We start from the raw sequence: 23294 nt of genomic DNA on the forward strand, positions 1-23294 counted from the left end.
GTCTGGGAAGAATCTGAGGGGTGGGGGGTGATCAAGAGGGAGCAGGGGGCAGTTTAGGGAATAAAAAAAAATAGTGTCGACAGATAGTGACAGGGAGTGATTGATGGGTGATTAGGGGGGTGATTGGGTGCAAACAGGGGTCTGGGGGGTGGGCAGGGGGGTCATCTTAGGGGTGCTGTGGGCGATCAGGGGGCAGGGGGGGGAGAAATCAGTGTGCTTGGGTGCAGACTAGGGTGGGTGCGGCCTGCCTTGGTGGTCCCTCGGACACTGGGACCACCAAGGCAGGAGGCAGCCTTTTTAATAGGCTTTGTATACATTACAAAGCCTATTATACGCAATGATCGGCGGATATGTGTATTCCTCCGCCCGCCGGCGCTGCTAAGTGGTCGGCGAGCTGGAGGCTAAATCCCCGGCCATCGATCCCCGGCGGAGGATCGCGTCACGGATGACGCGATTGCTCCGCCCATGCCCGTACAAGGACCGCCGCCTCTGTGCATGCGGCGGTCCTTGCGGGATCCACTTTCCGTTAACCACTTCCCGACCGCCTAACGCACAGAGGCGGCCGGGAAGTGGAGCCCTGAAGGACCGGCTCACCCACAGAGACGGCGGTCCTTCTAAGGGCATGGGCGGAGCGATCGCGTCATCCGTGACGCGATCCTCCGCCGGCGCCTGTCACCGCTTGCCCGTCACAACATCCCGCCGGCCATACGGAAGCGCCGGCGGGATGTTAACCCCGCGATCGCCGCATACAAAGTGTATAATACACTTTGTAATGTTTACAAAGTGTATTATACAGGCTGCCTCCTGCCCTGGTGGTCCCAGTGTCCGAGGGACCACCAGGGCAGGCTGCAGCCACCCTAGTCTGCACCCAAGCACACTGATTCCCCCCCCCCCCTGCCCCAGATCGCCCACAGCACCCCTCAGACCCCCCCCCCCCCTGCCCACCCCCCAGACCCCTGTTTGCACCCAATCACCCCCCTAATCACCCATCAATCACTCCCTGTCACTATCTGTCAACGCTATTTTTTTTTTTATCTCCCCCCCTGCCCACTGCCCCCTCCTGATCACCCCCCCACCCCTCAGATTCTCCCCAGACCCCCCCCCCCCCCCTGTGTACTGTATGCATCTATCCCCCCGATCACCTGTCAATCACCTGTCAATCACCCATCAATCACCCCCTGTCACTGCCACCCATCAATCAGCCCCTAACCTGCCCCTTGCGGGCAATCTGATCACTCACCCATACCAATAGATCGCCCGCAGATCCGACATCAGATCACCACCCAAACGCAGTGTTTACATCTATTCTCTCCTCTAAACACCCACTAATTACCCATCAATCACCCCCTATCACCACCTGTCACTGTTACCCATCAGATCAGACCCTAATCTGCCCCTTGCGGGCACCCAATCACCCGCCTACACGCTCAGATTGCCCTCAGACCCCCCCCCCCCCTTATCAATTCGCCATGGCATTATTTACATCTGTCCTTCCCTGTAATAACCCACTGATCACCTGTCAATCACCCATCAATCACCCCCTGTCACTGCCACCCATCAATCACCCCCTGTCACTGCCACCCATTAATCAGCCCCTAACCTGCCCCTTGCGGGCAATCTGATCACCCACCCACACCAATAGATCGCCCGCAGATCCGACATCAGATCACCACCCAAGCGCAGTGTTTACATCTATTCTCTCCTCTAAACACCCACTAATTACCCATCAATCACCCCCTATCACCACCTGTCACTGGTACCCATCAGATCAGACCCTAATCTGCCCCTTGCGGGCACCCAATCACCCGCCTACACGCTCAGATTGCCCTCAGACCCCCCCTTATCAATTCGCCAGTGCATTAGTTACATCTGTTCTTCCCTGTAATAACCCACTGATCACCTGTCAATCACCCATCAATCACCCCCTGTCACTACCACCCATCAATCACCCCCTGGCACTGCCACCCATCAATCACCCCCTGTCACTGCCACTCATCAATCAGCCCCTAACCTGCCCCTTGCGGGCAATCTGATCACCCATCCACACCAATAGTTTGCCCGCAGATCCGACGTCAGATCACCTCCCAAGGGCAGTGTTTATATCTGTTCTCTACCCTAAACACCCACTAATTACCCATTAATCACCCCCTGTCACTGCTACCTATCAGATTAGACCCCTATCTGCCCCTAGGGCACTCAATCACCCGCCCACACCCTCAGAATGCCCTCAGGCCCCAGCCCTGATCACCTCGCCAGTGCATTGCTTGCATCTATTCCCCCCTCTAATCACACCTTGAGACACCCATCAATCACCTCCTGTCACCCCCTAGCACACCTACCCATCAGATCAGGCCCTAATTTGCCCCGTGTGGGCTCCTGATCACTCAGCCAAACCCTCGGATCCCCCTCAGACCCCCTTCCGATCACCTCCCCAGTGCATTAATTGCATCTATTTTCCCCTCTAACCACCCCCTGAGACACCCATCAATCACCTCCTGTCACCCCCCCTAGCACTCCTATCCATCAGATCAGGCCCAATACAACCTGTCATCTAAAAGGCCACCCTGCATATGACCGGTTCCACAAAATTCGCCCCCTCATAGACCACCTGTCATCAAAATTTGCAGATGCTTATACCCCTGAACGGTCATTTTGAGACATTTGGTTTCCAGACTACTCACGGTTTTGGGCCCGTAAAATGCCAGGGCGGTATAGGAACCCCAGAAACGGACCCCATTTTAGAAAAAAGACACCCCAATGTATTCTGTTAGGTGTATGACGAGTTCATAGAAGATTTTATTTTTTGTCAAAAGTTAGCGGAAATTGATTTTTTTTTTTTTCACAAAGTGTCATTTTTCACTAACTTGTGACAAAAAATAAAATCTTCTATGAACTCGCCATACACCTAACGGAATACCTTGGGGTGTCTTCTTTCTAAAATGGGGTCACTTGTGGGGTTCCTATACTGCCCTGGCATTTTAGGGGCCCTAAACCGTGAGGAGTAGTCTAGAAAACAAATGCCTCAAAATGACCTGTGATTAGGACGTTGGGCCCCTTAGCGCACCTAGGCTGCAAAAAAGTGTCACATGTGGTATCGCCGTACTCAGGAGAAGTAGTATAATGTGTTTTGGGGTGTATTTTTACACATACCCATGCTGGGTGGGAGAAATCTCTCTGTAAATGGACAATTGTGTGTAAAAAAAAATCAAACAATTGTCATTTACAGAGGTATTTCTCCCACCCAGCATGGGTATGTGTAAAAATACACCCCAAAACACATTATACTACATCTCCCGAGTACGGCGATACCACATGATTGGCACTTTTTTGCAGCCTAACTGCGCTAAGGGGCCCAAAGTCCAATGAGTACCTTTAGGATTTCACAGGTCATTTTTGTTTCAAGACTACTCACGGTTTAGGGCCCCTAAAATGCCAGGGCAGTATAGGAACCACACAAATGACCCCATTCTAGAAAGAAGACACCCAAACGTATTCCGTTAGGAGTATGGTGAGTTCATAGAAGATTTTATTTTTTGTCACAAGTTAGCGGAAAATGACACTTTGTGAAAAAAAACAATTAAAATCAATTTCCGCTAACTTGTGACAAAAAAATAAAAACTTCTATGAACTCACCATACACCTAACGGAATACCTTGGGGTGTCTTCTTTCTAAAATGGGGTCATTAGTGGGGTTCCTATATTGCCCTGGCATTTTAGGGGCCCTAAACCGTGAGGAGTAGTCTTGAAACAAAAATGACCTGTGAAATCCTAAAGGTGCTCATTGGACTTTGGGCCCTTTAGCGCAGTTAGGGTGCAAAAAAGTGCCACACATGTGGTATCGCCGTACTCGGGAGAAGTAGTACAATGTGTTTTGGGGTGTATTTTTACACATACCCATGCTGGGTGGGAGAAATACCGCTGTAAATGGACAATTGTGTGTAAAAAAAATCAAAAGATTGTCATTTACAGAGGTGTTTCTCCCACCCAGCATGGGTATGTGTAAAAAATACACCCCAAAACACATTGTACTACTTCTCCCAAGTACGGTGATACCACGTGTGTGGCACTTTTTTGCACCCTAACTGCGCTAAAGGGCCCAAAGTCCAATGAGTACCTTTAGGATTTCACAGGTCATTTTGAGAAATTTCGTTTCAAGACTACTCCTCACGGTTTAGGGCCCCTAAAATGCCAGGGCAGTATAGGAACCCCACAAATGACCCCATTTTAGAAAGAAGACACCCCAAGGTATTCCGTTAGTAGTATGGCGAGTTCATAGAAGATTTTATTTTTTGTCACAAGTTAGCGGAAATTGATTTTAATTGTGTTTTTTCACAAAGTGTCATTTTCCGCTAACTTGTGACAAAAAATAAAATCATCTATGAACTCCCCATACTCCTAACGGAATACCTTGGGGTGTCTTCTTTCTAAAATGGGGTCATTTGTGGGGTTCCTATACTGCCCTGGCATTTTAGGGGCCCTAAACCGTGAGGAGTAGTCTTGAAACGAAATTTCTCAAAATGACCTGTGAAATCCTAAAGGTACTCATTGGACTTTGGGCCCTTTAGCGCAGTTAGGGTGCAAAAAAGTGCCACACATGTGGTATCGCCGTACTCAGGAGAAGTAGTATAATGTGTTTTGGGGTGTATTTTTACACATACCCATGCTGAGTGGGAGAAAGATCTCTGTAAATGGACAATTGTGTGTAAAAAAAAAATTAACAAATTGTCATTTACAGAGATATTTCTCCCACCCAGCATGGGTATGTGTAAAAATACACCCCAAAACACATTATACTACTTCTCCTGAGTACGGCAATACCACGTGTGGCACTTTTTTGCAGCCTAGGTGCGCTAAGGGGTCCAAAGTCCAATGAGCACCTTTAGGCTTTACAGGGGTGCTTACAATTTAGCACCCCCCAAAATGTCAGGACAGTAAACACACCCCACAAATGACCCCATTTTGGAAAGTAGACCCTTCAAGGTATTCAGAGAGGGGCATGGTGAGTCCGTGGCAGATTTCATTTTTTTTTTTGTCGCAAGTTAGAAGAAATGGAAACTTTTTTTTTTTTTTCACAAAGTGTCATTTTCCGCTTACTTGTGACAAAAAATAATATCTTCTATGAACTCACTATGCCTCTCAGTGAATACTTTGGGATGTCTTCTTTCCAAAATGGGGTCATTTTGGGGGTATTTATACTATCCTGGAATTCTAGCCCCTCATGAAACATGACAGGGGGTCAGAAAAGTCATAGATGCTTGAAAATGGGAAAATTCACTTTTTGCACCATAGTTTGTAAACGCTATAACTTTTACCCAAACCAATAAATATACACTGAATGGGTTTTTTTTTTATCAAAAACATGTTTGTCCACATTTTTCGTGCTGCATGTATACAGAAATTTTACTTTATTTGAAAAATGTCAGCACAGAAAGTTAAAAAAATCATTTTTTTGCCAAAATTCATGTCTTTTTTGATGAATATAATAAAAAGTAAAAATCGCAGGAGCAATCAAATAGCACCAAAAGAAAGCTTTATTAGTGACAAGAAAAGGAGCCAAAATTCATTTAGGTGGTAGGTTGTATGAGCGAGCAATAAACCGTGAAAGCTGCAGTGGTCTGAATGGAAAAAAAAGTGGCCGGTCCTTAAGGGGTAGAAAGCCCTAGGTCCTCAAGTGGTTAAAGAAGCACGATCACGAAAAATCGTAAAATTTAAAATGTAAACACTACCAAAGAAGAAGTATGTTTCTTCCAGAGTAAAATGAGCCATAAATTACTTTTCTCCTATGTTGCTGTCACTTACAGTAGGTAGTAGAAATCTGACAGAACTGACATGTTTTGGACTAGCCCATCTGCTCATGAGGGATTTTCAAGGTTTTGTTTTGTTTAGTCCTCCAGTGATCTCCGCCTGACCTCACCACGCATCTCTCATTCCCATGCACGCTTACAAGACTTCTCAAGAGCTTCGCCCACCCTATGGAACTCCCTTCCACTCCCCCTCAGACTCGCTCCTTCCTTCAACACCTTCAAGCAAGCCCTCAAAACACATTTCTTTAAATTGGCCTACCTTACATCTACCACATTCTAACACTCTCAATCACCTTTTCCACAATCCTACCTTGTGTGTCCCTCCCCCTACCTTTAGATTGTAAGCCTTAGCAGGGCCTCCCCCCTCCCTTAGCGTGTCCTTAATTTTACTACCCCAGCAATGACACCCTTCTCATGGACTAATTCAGGCTTGTTTTGCCAGGTCTTTGTAAAACGCATTTTATACCTCGATTGCATGTATAACCTTGTGCTATGTTGTATAACCGTTTGCTACCTCTCTGTCTGTCACTTGTTGCAATGCATGTATCCCTATTTATTGTCCAGCGCTGCGTAATATGTTGGCGCTTTATAAATGCAATAAATAATAATAATAGTTTTAAAAGCATTGAGTGAATTGTATTTGCTCTTTCAAACGGCCAAAAAAGTGTGCAGTAAGCACAGAGGCTGGCCATCATCTTTGTATACGGTAAATCCTTTTCAGGGAACGTTTTTATAAAGAATAAAAGCCTTGCTGAGAATCCCCCATGAAGAGATGGACTAGTTCAAAACCTGTCGGTTTTGTCAGATTTCTACTACAGCGACAGTAACGGCAACATAGGAGAAAAGTAATTTATGGCTCATTTTTCTCTGGAAGGAACATACTTCTTATTTGTATATCTTTACATGTATTTAACATTTTAAAATTTTTTGCGAAAGTGGTCCTTTAAAACAGAAGGTGTTTGCGATAATTCAGGTTGGAGTGAGCAAATGATATCTCCCATGATGCATCACTGCTGAATATGCTTGTTAATATTACAGAGCCAGCTTGTTAATATTACAGAGCCACAATAATCCAACATGCATACAGACTGTTTCGGATCGGTTAATCCTCATCAGTGTATGGCATGGATTAATATGGCTCTGTGTGGTAGGACTCTAAACACCCAGAGTTAGACTACCCAGCAAGCTCATGGTGAACCAGAAATCCTAGGAATGTGTAAGATTAAGGACCTTTTTTTGTTACTGATAATTGACCGCGTTGTGTTCTGTTGTGTGATTCAGAGACCCGCAAGTTGCTAGATGACCTCTGTGTAGAAAAAGAAGTGGAGTGTCCCCCTCCCAGGACCACAGCAAGACTTCTGGACAAGGTACTGGTCCCACTGTGCTGACAGGCACTTACAGGACACAGCACTGCCCCCGTGGTGCTGACAGCCACTTATGGGACACAGCTCCGCCCCCGTGGTGCTGACAACCACTTATGGGACACGGCTCCGGGGCGGACAGCCATGGTGCTGACAGCCACTTACGGGACACGGCAAATTGTGTGGTGTTTGGGATGAGGATGGGAGGAGTTTGCAGTGAAAATCGCCACATGCTAGGATTCGGGGGAGACCTAAGAGGGTGAGGGGGCGGAGCTAAGAATGTAGCACATAGATGCTGTGTCTGTAAGCATGGACACAGAGGGGTGTGGCATTCACTCACATAGTGAACAAAAATGGGGTGGAGCTATTCTGATGAGGCATTCTCACCTTCCTTGGTTTGTTGGCACCATGTTCTGGTTGCTCTTCCCAACAGTGTCGTGCTGTTTTTTTTTTTTTTTTAATGATTTTGTGTTACTTTTTTCTTGGTTGCCCCTTGGAGACATCATGTAGCTGCATCTGAAATCCAGGAAACTGGGAAGTCTGCCCAGCAACAAGTGATGCGTTGCTCTTTTATTGCCAGTAGTCAGATTCTGAAAATTAAAATTTTGTTTTTACATGGCAAAGAATAGAAAAAAAAACACCACTTGAAATATAAATTTTGAAAAATATATATAAACTATCTTAACCTTCCTGGCGGTAAGCCCGAGCTGAGCTCGGGCTATGCTGCACAGGAGAATATTTCAGCCCCTGGTGGGGCGATTCGCCCCATTTAAAGTGCTGTACGCGCAGCTAGCACTTTGCTAGCCGCACGTACAGCTTGATCTCCCGCTCGCAGCGGCGGAAGAGGGTCCCCCCGCCAGAGCCCTGCGCTGCCCGGACCAATGACTTTCGGGCAGCGCTAAGGACTGGATCGGAGGCGTCTGACGTCCATGACGTCATTCCGATCATCGCCATGGCGACAGAAAAAGGCAAACAGGGTAACGCGTTATATACGCTTTCCCCTGTTTGCTATTGATGCCGGCGACGATCGCACTAGAGGGACACATGCGCCCTCTAGTGTTGTTTCATGTAGCTACCACTCTGGTAGCTTTACATGAAACAAAATAAATAAATAAATGTATTTCTGCCTATTTTGCAGAATTAATTAACCGCCAGGAGGGTTAATTCAATACAAACCATAATAGGTCAGTGTCTAATTATAGTACAATGGTATTAAAAAATACATAAAATACCCTGTAAACTCCTTGTCAAACACAATATAAGCTCAGTCAATATAAATGCCCATAGTTCTAGGATATAAACCACACCAGAGATACAAAAATTGAGCCCCTGGGTGAATGAACGCGGGTCAGTAATAATAGCGCTTGTGCAATATCGGCTTATGTGCTAGTGCCTATATACTGTAGATAGATAATAAGCGTCAAAAAAAAAAAAAAAAAAAACTGCAAAAAATTAGCATCAAATCGCATAAATATGCATACAAAACCTGCTGTGCACAAAAATACTACTGCTAAAGGAGCAGCCTTTACGGTGTGCATAGATCAGAGGATTCTTAGCCCAGTTTGATATGCAAGATAAAGCAAGGACAATGGCTTGCTGGCAAAGATGGACGGAGGACTCCCTGACAGACCCCACTAGTTTTGCAAGAGTCACCCTTTTTCAGTAGAGGAGGCGTGGCCAATGCCTACTGGGCTAAGTATCCTCTCATCTATGCACCATCTTTGCACACCTTATAGACTGCTCCTTTACTCATACGTATGAGTACTGTATATACTCGAGTATAAGCCAAACTGGGAAAAAAAGATTGACTCGAGTATAAGCCGAGGTCAGGGGTTGCATTGGTGGCAAAAGATGAACCTATCCCATGTCAGCAAAAGATTAATACTTTTGCAAATCAGTGTGGTTTAAAGCGGCATCAGCAGGTAGTTACCTATCCTCTATTGCCTCACAATAGAACACTTTCCAAACACACACAACCTTTGTGCAGAGTAACTATCAGAGCCTACAGATTGTTACAATAAGCAAACCTCATAAGGGCTGGAGGCAGCAACACACCTTGAAGTCCCAACAATTGCAGGCCTGATGTTTGCACTGCAGCATAGGTATCTTGTGCATACAGTGGTTTGACTTGAGGAGGACCTGTAGTGAAGGCTGTGGGCTGCTTTCAAAGTGATAACAGTGTGTTGTGGATTTGCATACAAAGCTATAGCTTTGTGCTGTCTCCTTATGTGTGCTTTGCCCTGTGTCCCCCACCAGAGCAGCGTGGCATATCTACTGATCCATGCAGTGAATTTGCATACAAAAGTGACAGCTTTCTGCTGTCTCCCGCTGTGTGTCGTGTCCCCCACCAGAGCAACGCAGCCTCCATGAATTTACATACAGCACAACTGACCAATTACAGATGTTTCCTGGCGGGCAGCGTGGATAGGAGAGCGTGCGAAGACATATGCCGGCGGGGACACTCGGAAGGTGGCGGACCCGTGCATCGTCACTGGTAAATATGCCACGCGCACCACTCGGAACGGGGGACAAAGCACACAGCGGGAGACAGCACAAGCTTTGTGCTGTATGTAAAACCGCAGCGGCCATGCTGCTCTGGCGGGGGACACGGCACACAGCGGGAGACGGCACCTTTAAAGCTGTCACTTTTGTATGCAAATTCGCGGCGGCCACACTGTTCTGGTGGAGACGGGGGACACTTTATTTTATATTTGTTCATAGTGGGGGGTAAGTGACTCGAGTATAGGTCGAGACCCCCACTTTTAGGACACTTTTTTTTTTTTTTACCAAAAAACTCGGCTTATACTCGAGTATATACGGTATTTTTCACAGCAGGTTGTCTATGCATTTACGTGATTTGATATTTATTTTTTCACTTTTTTTGTGTGCTTGCTATTTTTGACACTCATTATCTAGTGTTCTCCCCAGAATTTTTTTGCAGCTGGGTGGCATGAAAAAGTAGTCGGGTGGGGCGATATGATAGGATGCAGGGCCTGTGCTTCTGTGCACAATGCTGCTTACAGCATAGGAGGAGGTGAGCCGATGACAGCCGGGTGGGCACCAAAACTAGCCGGGTGGAGCACATGGCTAAAAGAGCCTAGGGAGAACACGGATCTATGTTGGCACTAGCACTTTAGCTGATATTGCAAATGCACTATTACTGAACCCCGGTTCATTCACTCAGGGGCTCGATTTTTTTTAAACTGCTGTGGTTTATATCCTACAGCTATGGGCAATTTAGCCATGGCCATGACAGTTTATATTGTCAGTGTGTGTGTTTATAGATAATGGCAGTTGGTGCTGTAGTTTTTTGTTCCAGCCCCCCCCTCCTTGTCTTGTCTGCCAGCAGTAAAGATGATGACCTGCTGGCTTACAGTGGATAAACACCATGAACAAATTACAAGGGTATAGCAATCATTTCTTGCTCCATCTGCTATTTTCTTCGTGTATGTATTTGTTTTCAGTAATTTTTAATTTCTATGCATTTTAAAGGAAAAAATGAATAAATACACTTTCTCCAATTGTATCCCCTATGGTTTTAATTTAAACACTGCTACTGTACATAAAACCCACACATTTTATTTGCCTATTTGTCCTGGTTATCACAAGATTTTAATTATGTCCCAAGTACAAAGTATGGTGACAATATATTATTTGGAAATAAAGGTGTATTTTTTCTTTAGTGTTTTTTTTTTCACTATTTGCAGGTGCACGGGAATGCACGTGCGGGAGCGCACACGTGCACGCGCACAGCGGCAGCAGCACTGTCTGACTTATAAAAATGTCCTGGAGCCATTAAGAGGCTCTAGCAGGACATTTTTATAAGTCAGCTTGTCATTAATTGGTTAAGCTATGTGAATGGTTTCCTAACCAGAATGGCCTAAAACATGTGCTGCCCCTTCCCCTACAACAAGGTTGCAGTGTGTATTTATCTAAATGGATAAAGCACAAACACCTTCAGCTCTCCCCAAATAAAGCCTGCTGGTTATATAACGTTTGTCTGATTTGTATGTGTTTTGTTGCAGTTGGTCGGTGAATTCCTGGAAGTAACGTGCATCAACCCGACTTATATCTGTGACCATCCGCAGATCATGAGCCCTCTATCCAAATGGTAAGAGCATAAAGCGGCTGTTCCTAATCTTCCTTAGAGAATCTGAAGCGAATAACAATCCATGTTTTTAACTTTTTTATTAATGTTAAGCACTATAGCTAGTGCTAAACCACCGCATCCCCGCGGCAAAACGAGTGGTTTATACCCCCTAAATCCCCTGTGCAAAATCCGTGGAGCACTTCCTGCTTGAGGCAGAGCTTAGGGCTGTAGCTCTGCCTCTTTGCGCGTCAATCCCCTCTGATCGCCGCCTCTCCCCGCCCCTCTGTCTTCCTTCACTGAGAGGGGCAGGGAGAGGTGGAGATCCGCGGGCAGACTGACGCGAATGGAGGCAGAGCTGCAGCTCAAAGCTCTGCCTCCCCGGGCAGCAAAATCCACGAACAAGTCATGGATTTTGCCCTGTGATTTGGGGGCTATAAACCCCTCGTTTTGCCGCAGGGATGTGGCGTTTTAGCACTAGCTATAGTGCTTACCATTAATAAAAGTTAAAAACATGGATTTTGACTCGCTTCAGTGTCTCTTTAAGGTGCGATCTTTCCATGCGATTTTTACGATCGAAAATAATCGGAAGGTAATTATTATTCACATTTACTGAACGATTCTTTCTTTAAATTAGATCATAAAATCCAACTTTTGGATCAATTTTATCTTATTTAGCAATCGACCAAAGAATCATTCCTAATCGATTGCCTTCATAAACGGCGCATTTTATATACAATTCGATCATTAAAATCGCATTTGGTGAAAAAATTAAACAGTTAATGGGCACCTTTACTTTTGAATATGTAGTGTCAGATACCAGAGAGCATTTTTTTTTTTTTTTTTTTTTTTTTAATCTGAATAATAATAATCCTAACATTTGTATAGCGCTTTTCTCCTGTCGGACTCAAAGCGTTCAAGAGCTGCAGCCATTGTGATGCGCTCAATGAGTGTTAGAGAGTGCAGTGTTAGGGAGTCTTTCCTTGAACTCCTTACAGAATAGGTACTGACCCTGGCCAGGATTCGATCCCTGGTCTCCCATGTCAAAGGCTTTTATTTTGCTATTCACTTCTGACGTTTTCTGGGTAAGGCATCCCCATAGATTGCTTTAGCGCCCATTCACACTAGCGCGATTAGTGGGTGATTCTCGCTAATCGCCGAAGCGCTAGTGCTTTTTAAAGCGCTAGCACAATTGTAACTATATGGCAGTGTCACATCACAATTACGTCTTACACTAGAGGCCCTGTAGTGCTCATGTGAGGGACGTGCCTCGATGCCTGTCGTGTTCGGTCTACCCTCTAGTGTTTATCACATGATACAGGACCCTGGGAGAGAAGAGACAGGAAGGAGAGCCCAGCGGGAGATAGAAGTGTGGCGGACAGGTGGGACTGCCTACTCTTGGTCATGCTGCCCCTACCCTTTGGAATTCCTTACTACACCCAGTAAAGACAGCCCCATCCATCAAATTATTCAAATCCAGACTGAAAAGCCATCTGTTTAGCCTAGCATTTGCGGACTTGTAGAATTCATCCCCTTTACCACAATATACCAATCAACCAATTACTGGTCTGAGCCATGCTTATGCGAGTCCTATGGGAGAAAAAAGGCTTTACAAATGTTGTGTGTTCTTGTTTACAGCCTGGGAGGGGGAAAACTGGGAGACCAGGGAACCCAGCAGGTGGTGTACACCTATTTTTAATAGATTTCAAGCTAAAAGCTATTGAAAATCTGTGTGTGGAGGGATTCGATAAGTAAGATCCCTCTCTGATCAGATAATGATCTGAGGGCGAGCTATCTGTTGGGCCATATCCCACCAGTGTATGTCCACCTACAGTAAATGGTTAAACGGCTGAAGGGCTCCAGGGGAAACCTATTTTGTTCTGTTCTCTCTGCTCGGTGGATAAAAAAAGCTTTTTCCACCCGATCACCTATCAGCATCCAATCATCCGGACTTGCAGGAGACGGGCTGTTTCTATTGGCTCTGTTGACTCGTAACATGTAGTGTGTCTTGCTCAATAAACGACAACCGCAAGTTTGAAGCCTGTGGAGTGCCTTTTTCTACATTGGTGGAGTATATGTTTGGCAGGAGTGGTGGACCTGCAGAAAAAGAGCACCGGCAACTGCTACCTAGAATAGGTCAGCGGTATCTGAGCACCAAGGTGGATTTTTCATTGGCTGTTTCTATTGGCTCTGTTCCTGTCAGTCATAGGTAATCAGTCTCTGCTTCTGTGAGTTCTGCGAGTCCCGCACTGTTTCCGACAGAGAAGAACTGCCACTAATGATGGAACATGTTACTGTGTTTTACCGCCTGCTGTAACCTTCATGAATTGACATTTACTGACGTGTTGAGGTGTTTACCACACAAGTCGGTAATTTACTTCACTGCTCGGTAATTTCTGCTTTCCATGTGGTAACAGTCTTGATGAATTGACATTATCTTAAAGAGACTCTGAAGCCTCTAGCAAACGCAGTTTTTATGTTACAATCTTGTTAGGCATGAATGCCCCCTCTGAAATGCTGCATCCCGCAGCTGAAATCTCAATTAATCCACCCAGAACCACAGGTCAAAAATCCACAACTTTTCTGGTCGTGGATTTTGATGCCCAGGGAGGCAGAGCTTTGGGCTGTAGCTCTGCCTCCATGCGCGTCAATCAGCGCTGCTGGCTGCCTCTCCCCGCCCCTCTCAGTGAAAGAAGACTGAGGGGCGGGGAGAGGCGGAGATCCATGCAGATTGACGAAGGAGAGGCAGAGCTACTGCTCAAAGCTCTGACTCTGTGTGGAAGCGCTGCCCAAATCTCCCCCCAGAATTTCGGGGGGATTAACTAAGATTTAAAGGGATACTGTAGGGGGTCGGGGGAAAATGAGTTGAACTTATCCGGGGCTTCTAATGGTCCCCCGCAGGCATCCTGTGCCCGCGCAGCCGCTCACCGATACTCCTGACCCGCCTCCGGTTCACTTCTGTAATTTCTGACTTTAAACTCAGAAAACTCCTGCGCCTGCGTTGCCGTGTCCTCGCTTCCCCTGATGTCACCAGGAGCATACTGCGCAGGCACAGACCATACTGGGCTTGTGCTACACACTCCTGGTGACATCAGCGGGAATGAGGACACGGCAACGCAGGCGCAGGGGTTTTCTGACTTTAAAGTCGGAAATTTCAGAAGTGAGCCAGAGGCGGGGCCGGAGCATCGGTGAGTGTCTGCGCGGGCACAGGATGTCTGCGGGGGACCATTACAAGCCACGGGTACGTTCAACTCATTTTCCCCCGACCCCCCCCCCCCCCCCCCCCCCTACAGTATTCCTTTAAAGAAAAAAAAAACATATCCAGGCATATCGCCTCTAGTTAGGAAATTAAATAAGTTATTAAGGAAAGAGAGGTGCTGAAGGGGGTGTGCTGAGATTTCAGCCGCGGGGATGCGGCGTTACAGAGTATATGGTATATGCTATAGCAGCATAGATGGTGCTATTGTGGCCAGGAACGCGAAGAATCACTCACGTCCCCAGCCTGTCAGCTCCTGTCACTGAAACAGGAAGTGGCTGCCGGTGGGGCCAGGAGGATCGGAGGGAGATGGCGAGGGCACCGGACAGCTGCAGGGGGCTATTGGAAGCCCCAGGTGAGTAAAACTAATTTTTTTTTTTACTTAAGTGTCCCTTTAAGTGCTCTGTGAAGTCAGCTGTTTTCAGCTTTACTGAATGCGGTAATGCTTGATGAATTGACGCCATAACGTTTGAGATCAAATGGGAGTTGACTGTGACTCCTTCCTCTTCCTGCTTTGTTCGACTTTGTGCTTTTTTTCTATGATTTATATATTGATGTGACCTCATTATAACAACTTTGTGCTGCTGTCTTGTCCAGGCATCGGACAGAGAAAGGGCTGACGGAGAGATTTGAGCTGTTTGTTATGAAGAAAGAGATCTGCAATGCCTACACAGAATTGAACGACCCCGTCAGACAGAGGGAGCTGTTTGAAGATCAGGCCAAGGTAACTACAGCTGACTTGTGTGGGCCAGAATCTGATGCATTGTCCATTAGGGCATCTCACAAAGATCCCTGCAGAGGGCACTTTCCTCCAGTCCTCCTGTACACAGGAAGATTCCAGTACTTCTCAAGAGCTGCTAGTGTGACCGGCATCAGAAATCTTCACTTTTTGGGTTTTTTTAATTATAATTTTTGTTTGAGAATTGGCATTTTTAAATGTCCTAAACAGCAGCTTGTACAGCAGTCTGTCATAATCCGGTAATGCTATCATTTTCTTCACTCAATAGGAGTGTACAATGAGCTCAGGCAGAACCAGAACCTTTAGGCCTCTTTCACAGTGGGACGTTAAAGTCGCACGTTAGAAAAACTTTTAACGCGGACTAACGCCCAGCAATACTAAGTCTGTGCAACATTCACAGTGCACATGTTGCGTTTGTGTGTAATGTGTAGCATTATTAGAAAGTGCTGCATGCTGTGCGTTATACACGTTAATAACTGCGGTGGACTGTTTGCACATGCTCAGTAATGACCTGGAAGCATACTTTTCATTGCCTGTATGCGACGATAACGGGGCATATAGTTGCGTTGTGACATTTTTGGGACGTTGCGTTGTTAGTTTGCCTTGCGACATCAAAACACAACGTCCCACTGTGAAAGTAGCCTTAGGAGTTTGTAAGGCACTACACGGGATAAACAAATAAACCTATGCTGAATATAAATTTGCCTCCTTAAAGGGCATCTGAAGTGAGAGGAATCTGGAGGCTGATTTGTTTCCTTTTAAAGTGACCTTAAACAGACCTAAGAAATGCCATACTGAACTTACCTGGGGCTTCCTCCAAGCCTCCCCATAGTCCTTTAGGTCCCTCTGTGTCCTCTGGGCTCCCTCTGTTCTCCTGCTGGTGGCTCTGTTGGCTGCACGACCCAGCCGGGAGTCATGCGCAACCACACAGGCGCACTCAGTCTGTGCACCTGTCACACTTGCGTGCGCGTCGCCATAAGGGTTATGCGGTTCTTGAAGGAATGAACCACGCATGCATTGAGGGTGATGGGCATGCATGCCCAATTGTGCACGACTCCCGGCCAAGTCACGCAGCTAACTGAGAACGGAGGGAGCCCAGAGAACGTAGAGGGACCTCACGGACTGGCTGGAGGAAGCACCAGGTAAGTGCAGTATGGCATTTTTTAGGTCTTTTCAGGGTACCTTTAAACAATGCAAATTGCCTGGCTGTCCTGCCCCGATCCTCTGCCTCTAATACTTTTAGCCATAGACCCTGAATAAGCATGCAGATCGGATGTTTCTAGATGAAATCTGACTGGATTAGCTGCATGCTTGTTTCAGGAGAGCGATTCAGACACTAATGCAGAGAGCGAGAGAGTCATGTGACCGCTTTGTATACTAGCTATGTCTGATGTAACCATAGGCTGTTTTAACCCAGAGCTGTCACTTCTATGCAGACTAACTTGTATGAGTGGGTATCTGATAAATTGTGTTGTAGAGCATGGATAGTCACATGACGGCTCTGTTATCTCCTAGCAATGTCTGATATAACCATAGGCTGCATTACTCCAGGACTGTCACTCAGATTCAGACTGATTTGTATGCGTGGGTATCTGATATATTGTCATGGAGAGAGAGTCACATGACAGCTCTGTGATCTCCTAGCAATGTCTGATATAACTGTAGTGTCTATTACTCCAGAGCTGTCATTTAGACTGACTTGTATGAGCGTGACGTCTGCGATTTCTGATTTCCTCTTGAAAATGCAAACCACTGACACACTCTTCTCTTGGGTTCTCTGCAGGCCAAAGCAGCGGGTGATGACGAGGCCATGTTCATCGATGAAACCTTCTGTACTGCGCTGGAGTACGGGCTGCCCCCTACAGCCGGCTGGGGGATGGGCATTGACCGGCTGACTATGTTCCTGACTGACTCCAACAACATCAAGGTACGGGGTTTCCTGAGTATAGGCTGCTACTGGGTGGGCCTTGTTTTCCCCCAGATATGTAATCCTGGCCCATCTTTCCTTGCAGGAGGTGCTGCTGTTCCCGGCAATGAAGCCAGATGATAACAAGAAGGATTCCGCGCCTGGGCAGACCTCGGGGACGTCCGTGTGACCTTGTCATGTGACAGATTTTAGGGTGTTTATTGTGTTCTTATCTGAGGTTCTGTTCCTCTCCCGCATTACTGATATTTTCTGCTTTATACTGAAAATAAATTCTTTAAACTGTGACCGTGAGAGGAGTGTTGTGATTGTGGGAAAGAAAACCTGTCTGTTTCCTCTTTTTACTTTCTGGATTGTTCAGGAAGGTGTGGGAACCTTGTTTGTTTGGATGCTTACTGCTGTTTGCGCCGCCAAGCGGGAGATTTAGGCCGGGATCACACTTGTCAAAATCGCATTACAACTGAATACCGATGTACAGTCCTGGCAAAAGTTTTGAGACTGTCAAAAATATTGGAAATTAGAAAAGTTGGTGCTTAAGTTTTTGTAATAGCAATTTGCATATACTCCAGAATGTTATGAAGAGTGTTCAGATTAATTGCATAGGCCTTCTTTGCCATGAAAATTAACTGGATCCCCAAAAAACCTTTCCACTGCATTTCATTGCTTTCATTGAAGGACCTGCTGAGATCATTTCAGTAATCATCTTGTTAACTCAGGTGAGAATATTAACGAGCATAAGGCTGGAGATCATTATGTCAGGCTGATTGGGTTAGAATGGCAGACTTGACATGTTAAAAGGAGGGTGATGCTTAATGCTTGAAATCATTGATCTTCCATTGTTAACCATGGTGACCAGCAAAGAAACACATGCAGCCATCATTGCGTTGCATAAAGATGGCTTCACAGGCAAGGATATTGTTGCTACGAAGATTGCACCTAAATCAACAATTTATAGGATCATCAAGAACTTCAAGGAAAGAGGTTCAATTCTTGTTAAAGAGACACTGAAGCGAAAAAAAATATGATATAGTGAATTGGTTGTGTACTATGAATAATTACTAGAAGATTAGCAGCAAAGAAAATATTCTCATACTTTTATTTTCAGGTATAGAGTGTTTTTTCTAACATTGCATCATTCTATAATATGTGCAGATTACACAACACTCAGCATTCAAAATGAGTCTTTCAGAGCAGTCTGAAGTAATGACCTCTCCTCTAGCAGAGGAAAAGTAAATAGTCCAGGAACAGTTGAGATAATAAAAGTCAGATAACAGCCCTCTCCACGACTAACTTAGTCGGAGAGCTTAATGGCTTGTTTGCATAGACTTAACTGGAGTTTCTCAACTCTTCCTGTACTGGAAACAATTAGACTGATGTATCTCATCTTAATGTTTTATTTCTTAGCTGTGCTACACATACAAATCATAATATCATCATTTTTTTTTATCGCTTCAGTGTCTCTTTAAGAAGGCTTCAGGGCGTCCAAGAAAGTCCAGCAAGCACCAGGTCTCCAAAAGAGGATTCAGCTGTGGGATAGGAGTGCAAACAGTGCAGAGGTTGCTCAGGAATGGCAGCAGGCCGATATGAGCGTATCTGCATGTACAGTGAGGTGAAGACTTTTGGAAGATGGCCTGGTGTCAAGAAGGGCAACAAAAAGCTACTTCTCTCCCAAAAAAACATCAGGGACAGATTGATCTTCTGCAGAAAGTATGGTGAATAAACTGCTGAGGACTGGGGCAAAGTAATATTCTCTGATGAAGCCCCTTTCCAATTGTTTGGGGCATCTGGAAAAAGGCTTGTCAGGAGAAGAAAAAAGGTGAGCGCTACCATCAGTCCTGTGTCGTGCCAACAGTAAAGCATCCTGAGATCATTCATATGCGGGGTTGCTTCTCATCCATGGGAGTGGGCTCCCTCACAATTTTGCCAAAAAAACACAGCTGTGAATAAAGAATGGTACCAAAACACCCTCCAACTGCAACTTCTTCCAAGAATCCAACAAAAGTTTGGTGAAGAACAATGCATTTTCCAGCACGATGGAGCACCGTGTCTTAAGGCAAACGTGATAACTAGGTGGCTCGGGGGCCAAAACTTTTAAATTTTGGGTCCATGGCCTGGAAACTCCCTAGATCTTAATCCCATTGAGAACTTGTGGTCATTCCTCCAAGAGGCAGGTGGACAAACAAAAACCAACTAATTCTGAGAAACTCAAAGAAGTGATTATGAAAGAATGGGTTGCTATCAGTCAGGATTTGGCCCAGAAGTTGATTGAGAGCATGCCCAGTTGAATTGCAGAGGTCCTGAAAAAGAAGGGCCAACACTGCAAATACTGACTGCATAAATCTTGTGTAATTGTCAATAAAAGCCTTTGAAACATATGAAGTGCTTATAATTATTTTTCAGTACATCACATAAACAACTGAAACAAAGATCTAAAAGCAGTTTAGCAGCAAACTTAGTGAAAACTAATATTTTTGACAGTCTCAAAACTTTTGGCCAGGACTGTAAGTCAAGGGTTTGGTTCACACTTAAAACGGAACTTTGACCATGCATTGAACTTCATTCCAATCAGTAGCTGATACCCCCTTTCCCATGAGAAACCTTTACTTTTTCTCGATTAGATCATCAGGGGGGTTTGTATTGCTGATATTGTGGTGAAACCTCTCCCATAGTGTGATGTCATGACCATGGACCTGACAGTTTGCTGTCTGTGAACCTCATTGCATTGTGGGAAATAACGGCTTTTTCCAACTGCCAGGCAAGTAATATCTCTCTCTGTGCATAGACCTCTGTACAGATCACCTGGCAGAACTAAAGAGGTCATCTGTGATAAATTTCAGAATTTAACCACTTCACAACTGAGGGGTTTTACCCCTGAAACACCAGAGCAATTTTTACCTTTCAGCTCTCCTTCCATTCATTCGTCTATAACGTTATTATTACTTATTGCAATGAAATTAACTATATCTTGTTTTTTTCGCCACCAATTAGGCTTTCTTTAGGTGGGACATTATGCCAAGAATTATTTTATTCTACATGTGTTTTAATGGGAAAATAAGAAAAATGTGGGGAAAAAGTCATTATGTTTCAGTTTTAGGCCATTATAGTTTTTAAATAATGCATGCAATGTAATTAAAACCCATGAAATGTATTTGCCCATTTGTCCCGGTTATAAAACCGTTTAAATTATGTCACAAAGTTTGGCGCCAATATTTTATTTGGTAATAAAGGTGTCCTTTTTTTTTTTTCTCAGTTTTGCATCCATTCCTAATTACAAGCCCATAGTTTTATAAAGTAACTTTAAATATATATGTCAAGAGGATATATTACTTAGGCCCGGTTCACACTTGCGGTGGCCCTCCGGAATCGCCGTGCCGGAGCCGCACCGCCTGCAGAACGGACGGAACGGACGCACGGCATAGCAATTAAAGCCTATGCGTCCGTTCACATGGGTCCGTTCTGCAGAACCGGAGCCGGGCCGGATCCGGACTCCGGCCTCCGTTCCAACATGCGCTATTTTTTCATCCGGCCCCTCCGGCAGCCGTATCCGGGGCGGAGCCGGACTGCACCATCCGGCCAATACAAACAAATGGGAACCGGAGGCCGCACAACACACTGGCTGAGAAATCCGGATCTTCTACCCCACTTCCTATGCGGATTTTTGCGGCGATATTGGCTGGGGACACATGGGCAAGCATTTTGGAGTGGAGCAGCACGAGCTGGAGGTGTTGGCAGGATGTTGGCAGCATGTCGGAGGTGGAGGTGAGTGCTAAACAGCAGAGGGCCTGATTCCACAGGTCCCCCTTCTGCTGACCTCCCAGACCCCAACATTTTTTTTTTTTTTTTACGTATATTTTGCCAAACGGATCCGGATCGCATCCTGATTACCACCTGATGCAACCTGACCGGATCCGGATCGGATCCGGATCAGAACCGTACGGTTCCGATCCGGATCCGGTCCGGATCCGGTCAGGTCATCCGGTCCGTTTGGCAAACAACCGCTAATGTGAACCGGGCCTAAGTTCAGTCCCTAAGGTAACTATTTTTTTTTTTTTTTTTTTTTTTCATTACAAAAAATAATTGGGGAGTGTGGGAGGTAATGAGTTAATTTATTGTGTAAAACGAATGTATGTGTATTTGGCCGCAAGATGGCCACAGTGATTTTTTTTTTTTTTTTCATGCGACCTGCAAGCGTCCGGAAGTACGCTTGCAGAAAGCACAATGAGGCTGGGAAAATCACAATGATCGTACTGCTTCTCATAGAAGCAGCCGATCATTGCGGGGGCTTAGATCAATGAACGGGAACGTTTTTTCCCGTTCATTGATCTCCGTGCGAGCGGGTGGCGGCGTGCATGAGCGAGCGGGAGCACGCGCACAAGCGAGCGGGAGCGCGGACAGCGGCGGTAGCGCGGGAGGTGCGGATATCTCCGTCCCTGGGTGTAAAGGATGGAAAAAGGGACGGAGATATCCGCACCAGTGGGGGTAAAGTGGTTAAATCTGGGAGAGGAAATATTTTACAATATGCAAACACTGACTAAATAATCTATAAATGAATATTGTAAAAAAATAAGCAATTTTATTATGTTATTTTCACTACAGTTCCTCTTTAAATGGATTTTCACATGCATGAAAAAACTTTCTTCTTGGAACATAACGTCCCACATTGTGTGCGCTTTCTCACTGAAAATTATCAGCTACTGTGGAATAACGTGTGTTTTAAACACACACAGTGTGCAATAAATTGCGTATGGAAGAACATGCATGTATTCCGTACTGACAAGTGTGAGTTCCTCGTCTTCCAATGACTTCCTGTTCCTGAGACCCCTGTGGCCATCCTTTAAAGGATACCCGAAGTGACATGAGAGATAGACATGGGTGTGTACAGTGCCTAGCACACAAATAACTATGCTGTGTTCCTTTTTTTTCTTTCTCTGCCTGAAAGGGATAAATATCAGGTATGTAAGTGGCTGACTCAGCCCGGACTCAGACTGGAAGTGACTACAGTGTGACCATCACTGATAAGAAATTCCCGTGTTTTTTTGTTTTTTTTTTAATGTTTTTCTTGCTCTCAGAAGCCATTTTCTGCTAGGAAAGTGTTTATAGTTGAAATGTCTTATCAGTGAGGGTCACACTGCAGTCACTTCCTGAGTCAGGACGGAGTCAGCCACTTACATACTTGATATTTAACGCTTTCAGACAGAGAAAGAAGAAAAGGAACACAGCATAGTTATTGGTGAGCTAGGCACCGTACATACCCATGTCTATCTCATCATGTCACTTCGGGTATCCTTTAACCCCCAGAGGTACCGTGGACAGGAAATGAGGTACAGCAATACAAACCTGATGGAGCTTCCTCACTCCATAAAAAGGCTTTCCTCTGTTACAGCAGTAGACACAGTCCCTGGTGTAAATATTGCCGTAGACCCCCACAAGTATTGCACTGCTACCTTTTAAAGTGAACCTGAAGCATACTGTATTTTTGGGACTATGAGACTTAATTTTCTTCGCCAAAAGTGGGGGAAAGAGTCACTGCGTCTTATAGTCCTTATGCAGGAAGTTCCTGACTTGTGAACGCCTGCCAATATGAACTGCCAACCCGCCATAATGTCGGGGACTTCCTGTACTGTGCCCGTGCAGAGGAGGCCACAGGGGGACAAACAGAGGACATGGAGTCACAAAGAGGCATAGAGGAGGACACAAGGGGGGGGGGGGGGGGAGGGGGGGGAACAGAGGAAGACACAGGGAGACACTAGAGGTACAGGGAGGCATGAGGTACAAAGGGGGCATAATCCACAAGATGTCCCTTCACCATGGATGCACCAGATTTAGTATTTTTTTTCCCCCTGGTTTTGTCCTCTATACCTCTTATAGTCCAGAAAATATGGTACCATAATTAAAATGAAAAATAAAAGCATATAGAGCGTTCCTGTTTCTCTCACACTCCTCTCATTCCAGCGATGTCGCCCCCCCCCCCCTCGGAGACTGCTCTCTTCCGCTGTGGGAGACTTCAGGAGCCCCAGTGCTCCCGAAGACGGGCGGTTCTGTAGTATGCATATGCAAGCGTGTTCACTCGTGCATGCCCAGTATGGAACCGCCTGTTTTTGAATACTTGCATCTCGAGGCCTT

The 23294-nt window shown here is 45.6% G+C and overlaps 1 protein-coding gene across 2 annotated transcripts in view; it reads left to right on the plus strand.

Annotated features, from left to right (window-relative positions):
- Positions 1–17459, plus strand: part of LOC137538844 (lysine--tRNA ligase-like) — a 75445-nt gene extending 57986 nt beyond the window's left edge. For both annotated transcript variants that reach the window (XM_068261216.1, XM_068261215.1), the window contains 5 exons: positions 7086–7171; positions 11191–11276; positions 15106–15232; positions 17031–17174; positions 17260–17459. In XM_068261216.1, the coding sequence (XP_068117317.1) occupies positions 7086–7171; positions 11191–11276; positions 15106–15232; positions 17031–17174; positions 17260–17343 (527 nt within the window). In that variant the 3' untranslated portion in view covers positions 17344–17459. The remainder of the gene's footprint in view (positions 1–7085; positions 7172–11190; positions 11277–15105; positions 15233–17030; positions 17175–17259) is intronic.
- Positions 17460–23294: the final 5835 nt, after the last annotated feature.

The sequence above is a fragment of the Hyperolius riggenbachi genome, chromosome 11, assembly GCF_040937935.1.
Source record: "Hyperolius riggenbachi isolate aHypRig1 chromosome 11, aHypRig1.pri, whole genome shotgun sequence".
Classification (NCBI taxonomy): Eukaryota; Metazoa; Chordata; class Amphibia; order Anura; family Hyperoliidae; genus Hyperolius; species Hyperolius riggenbachi.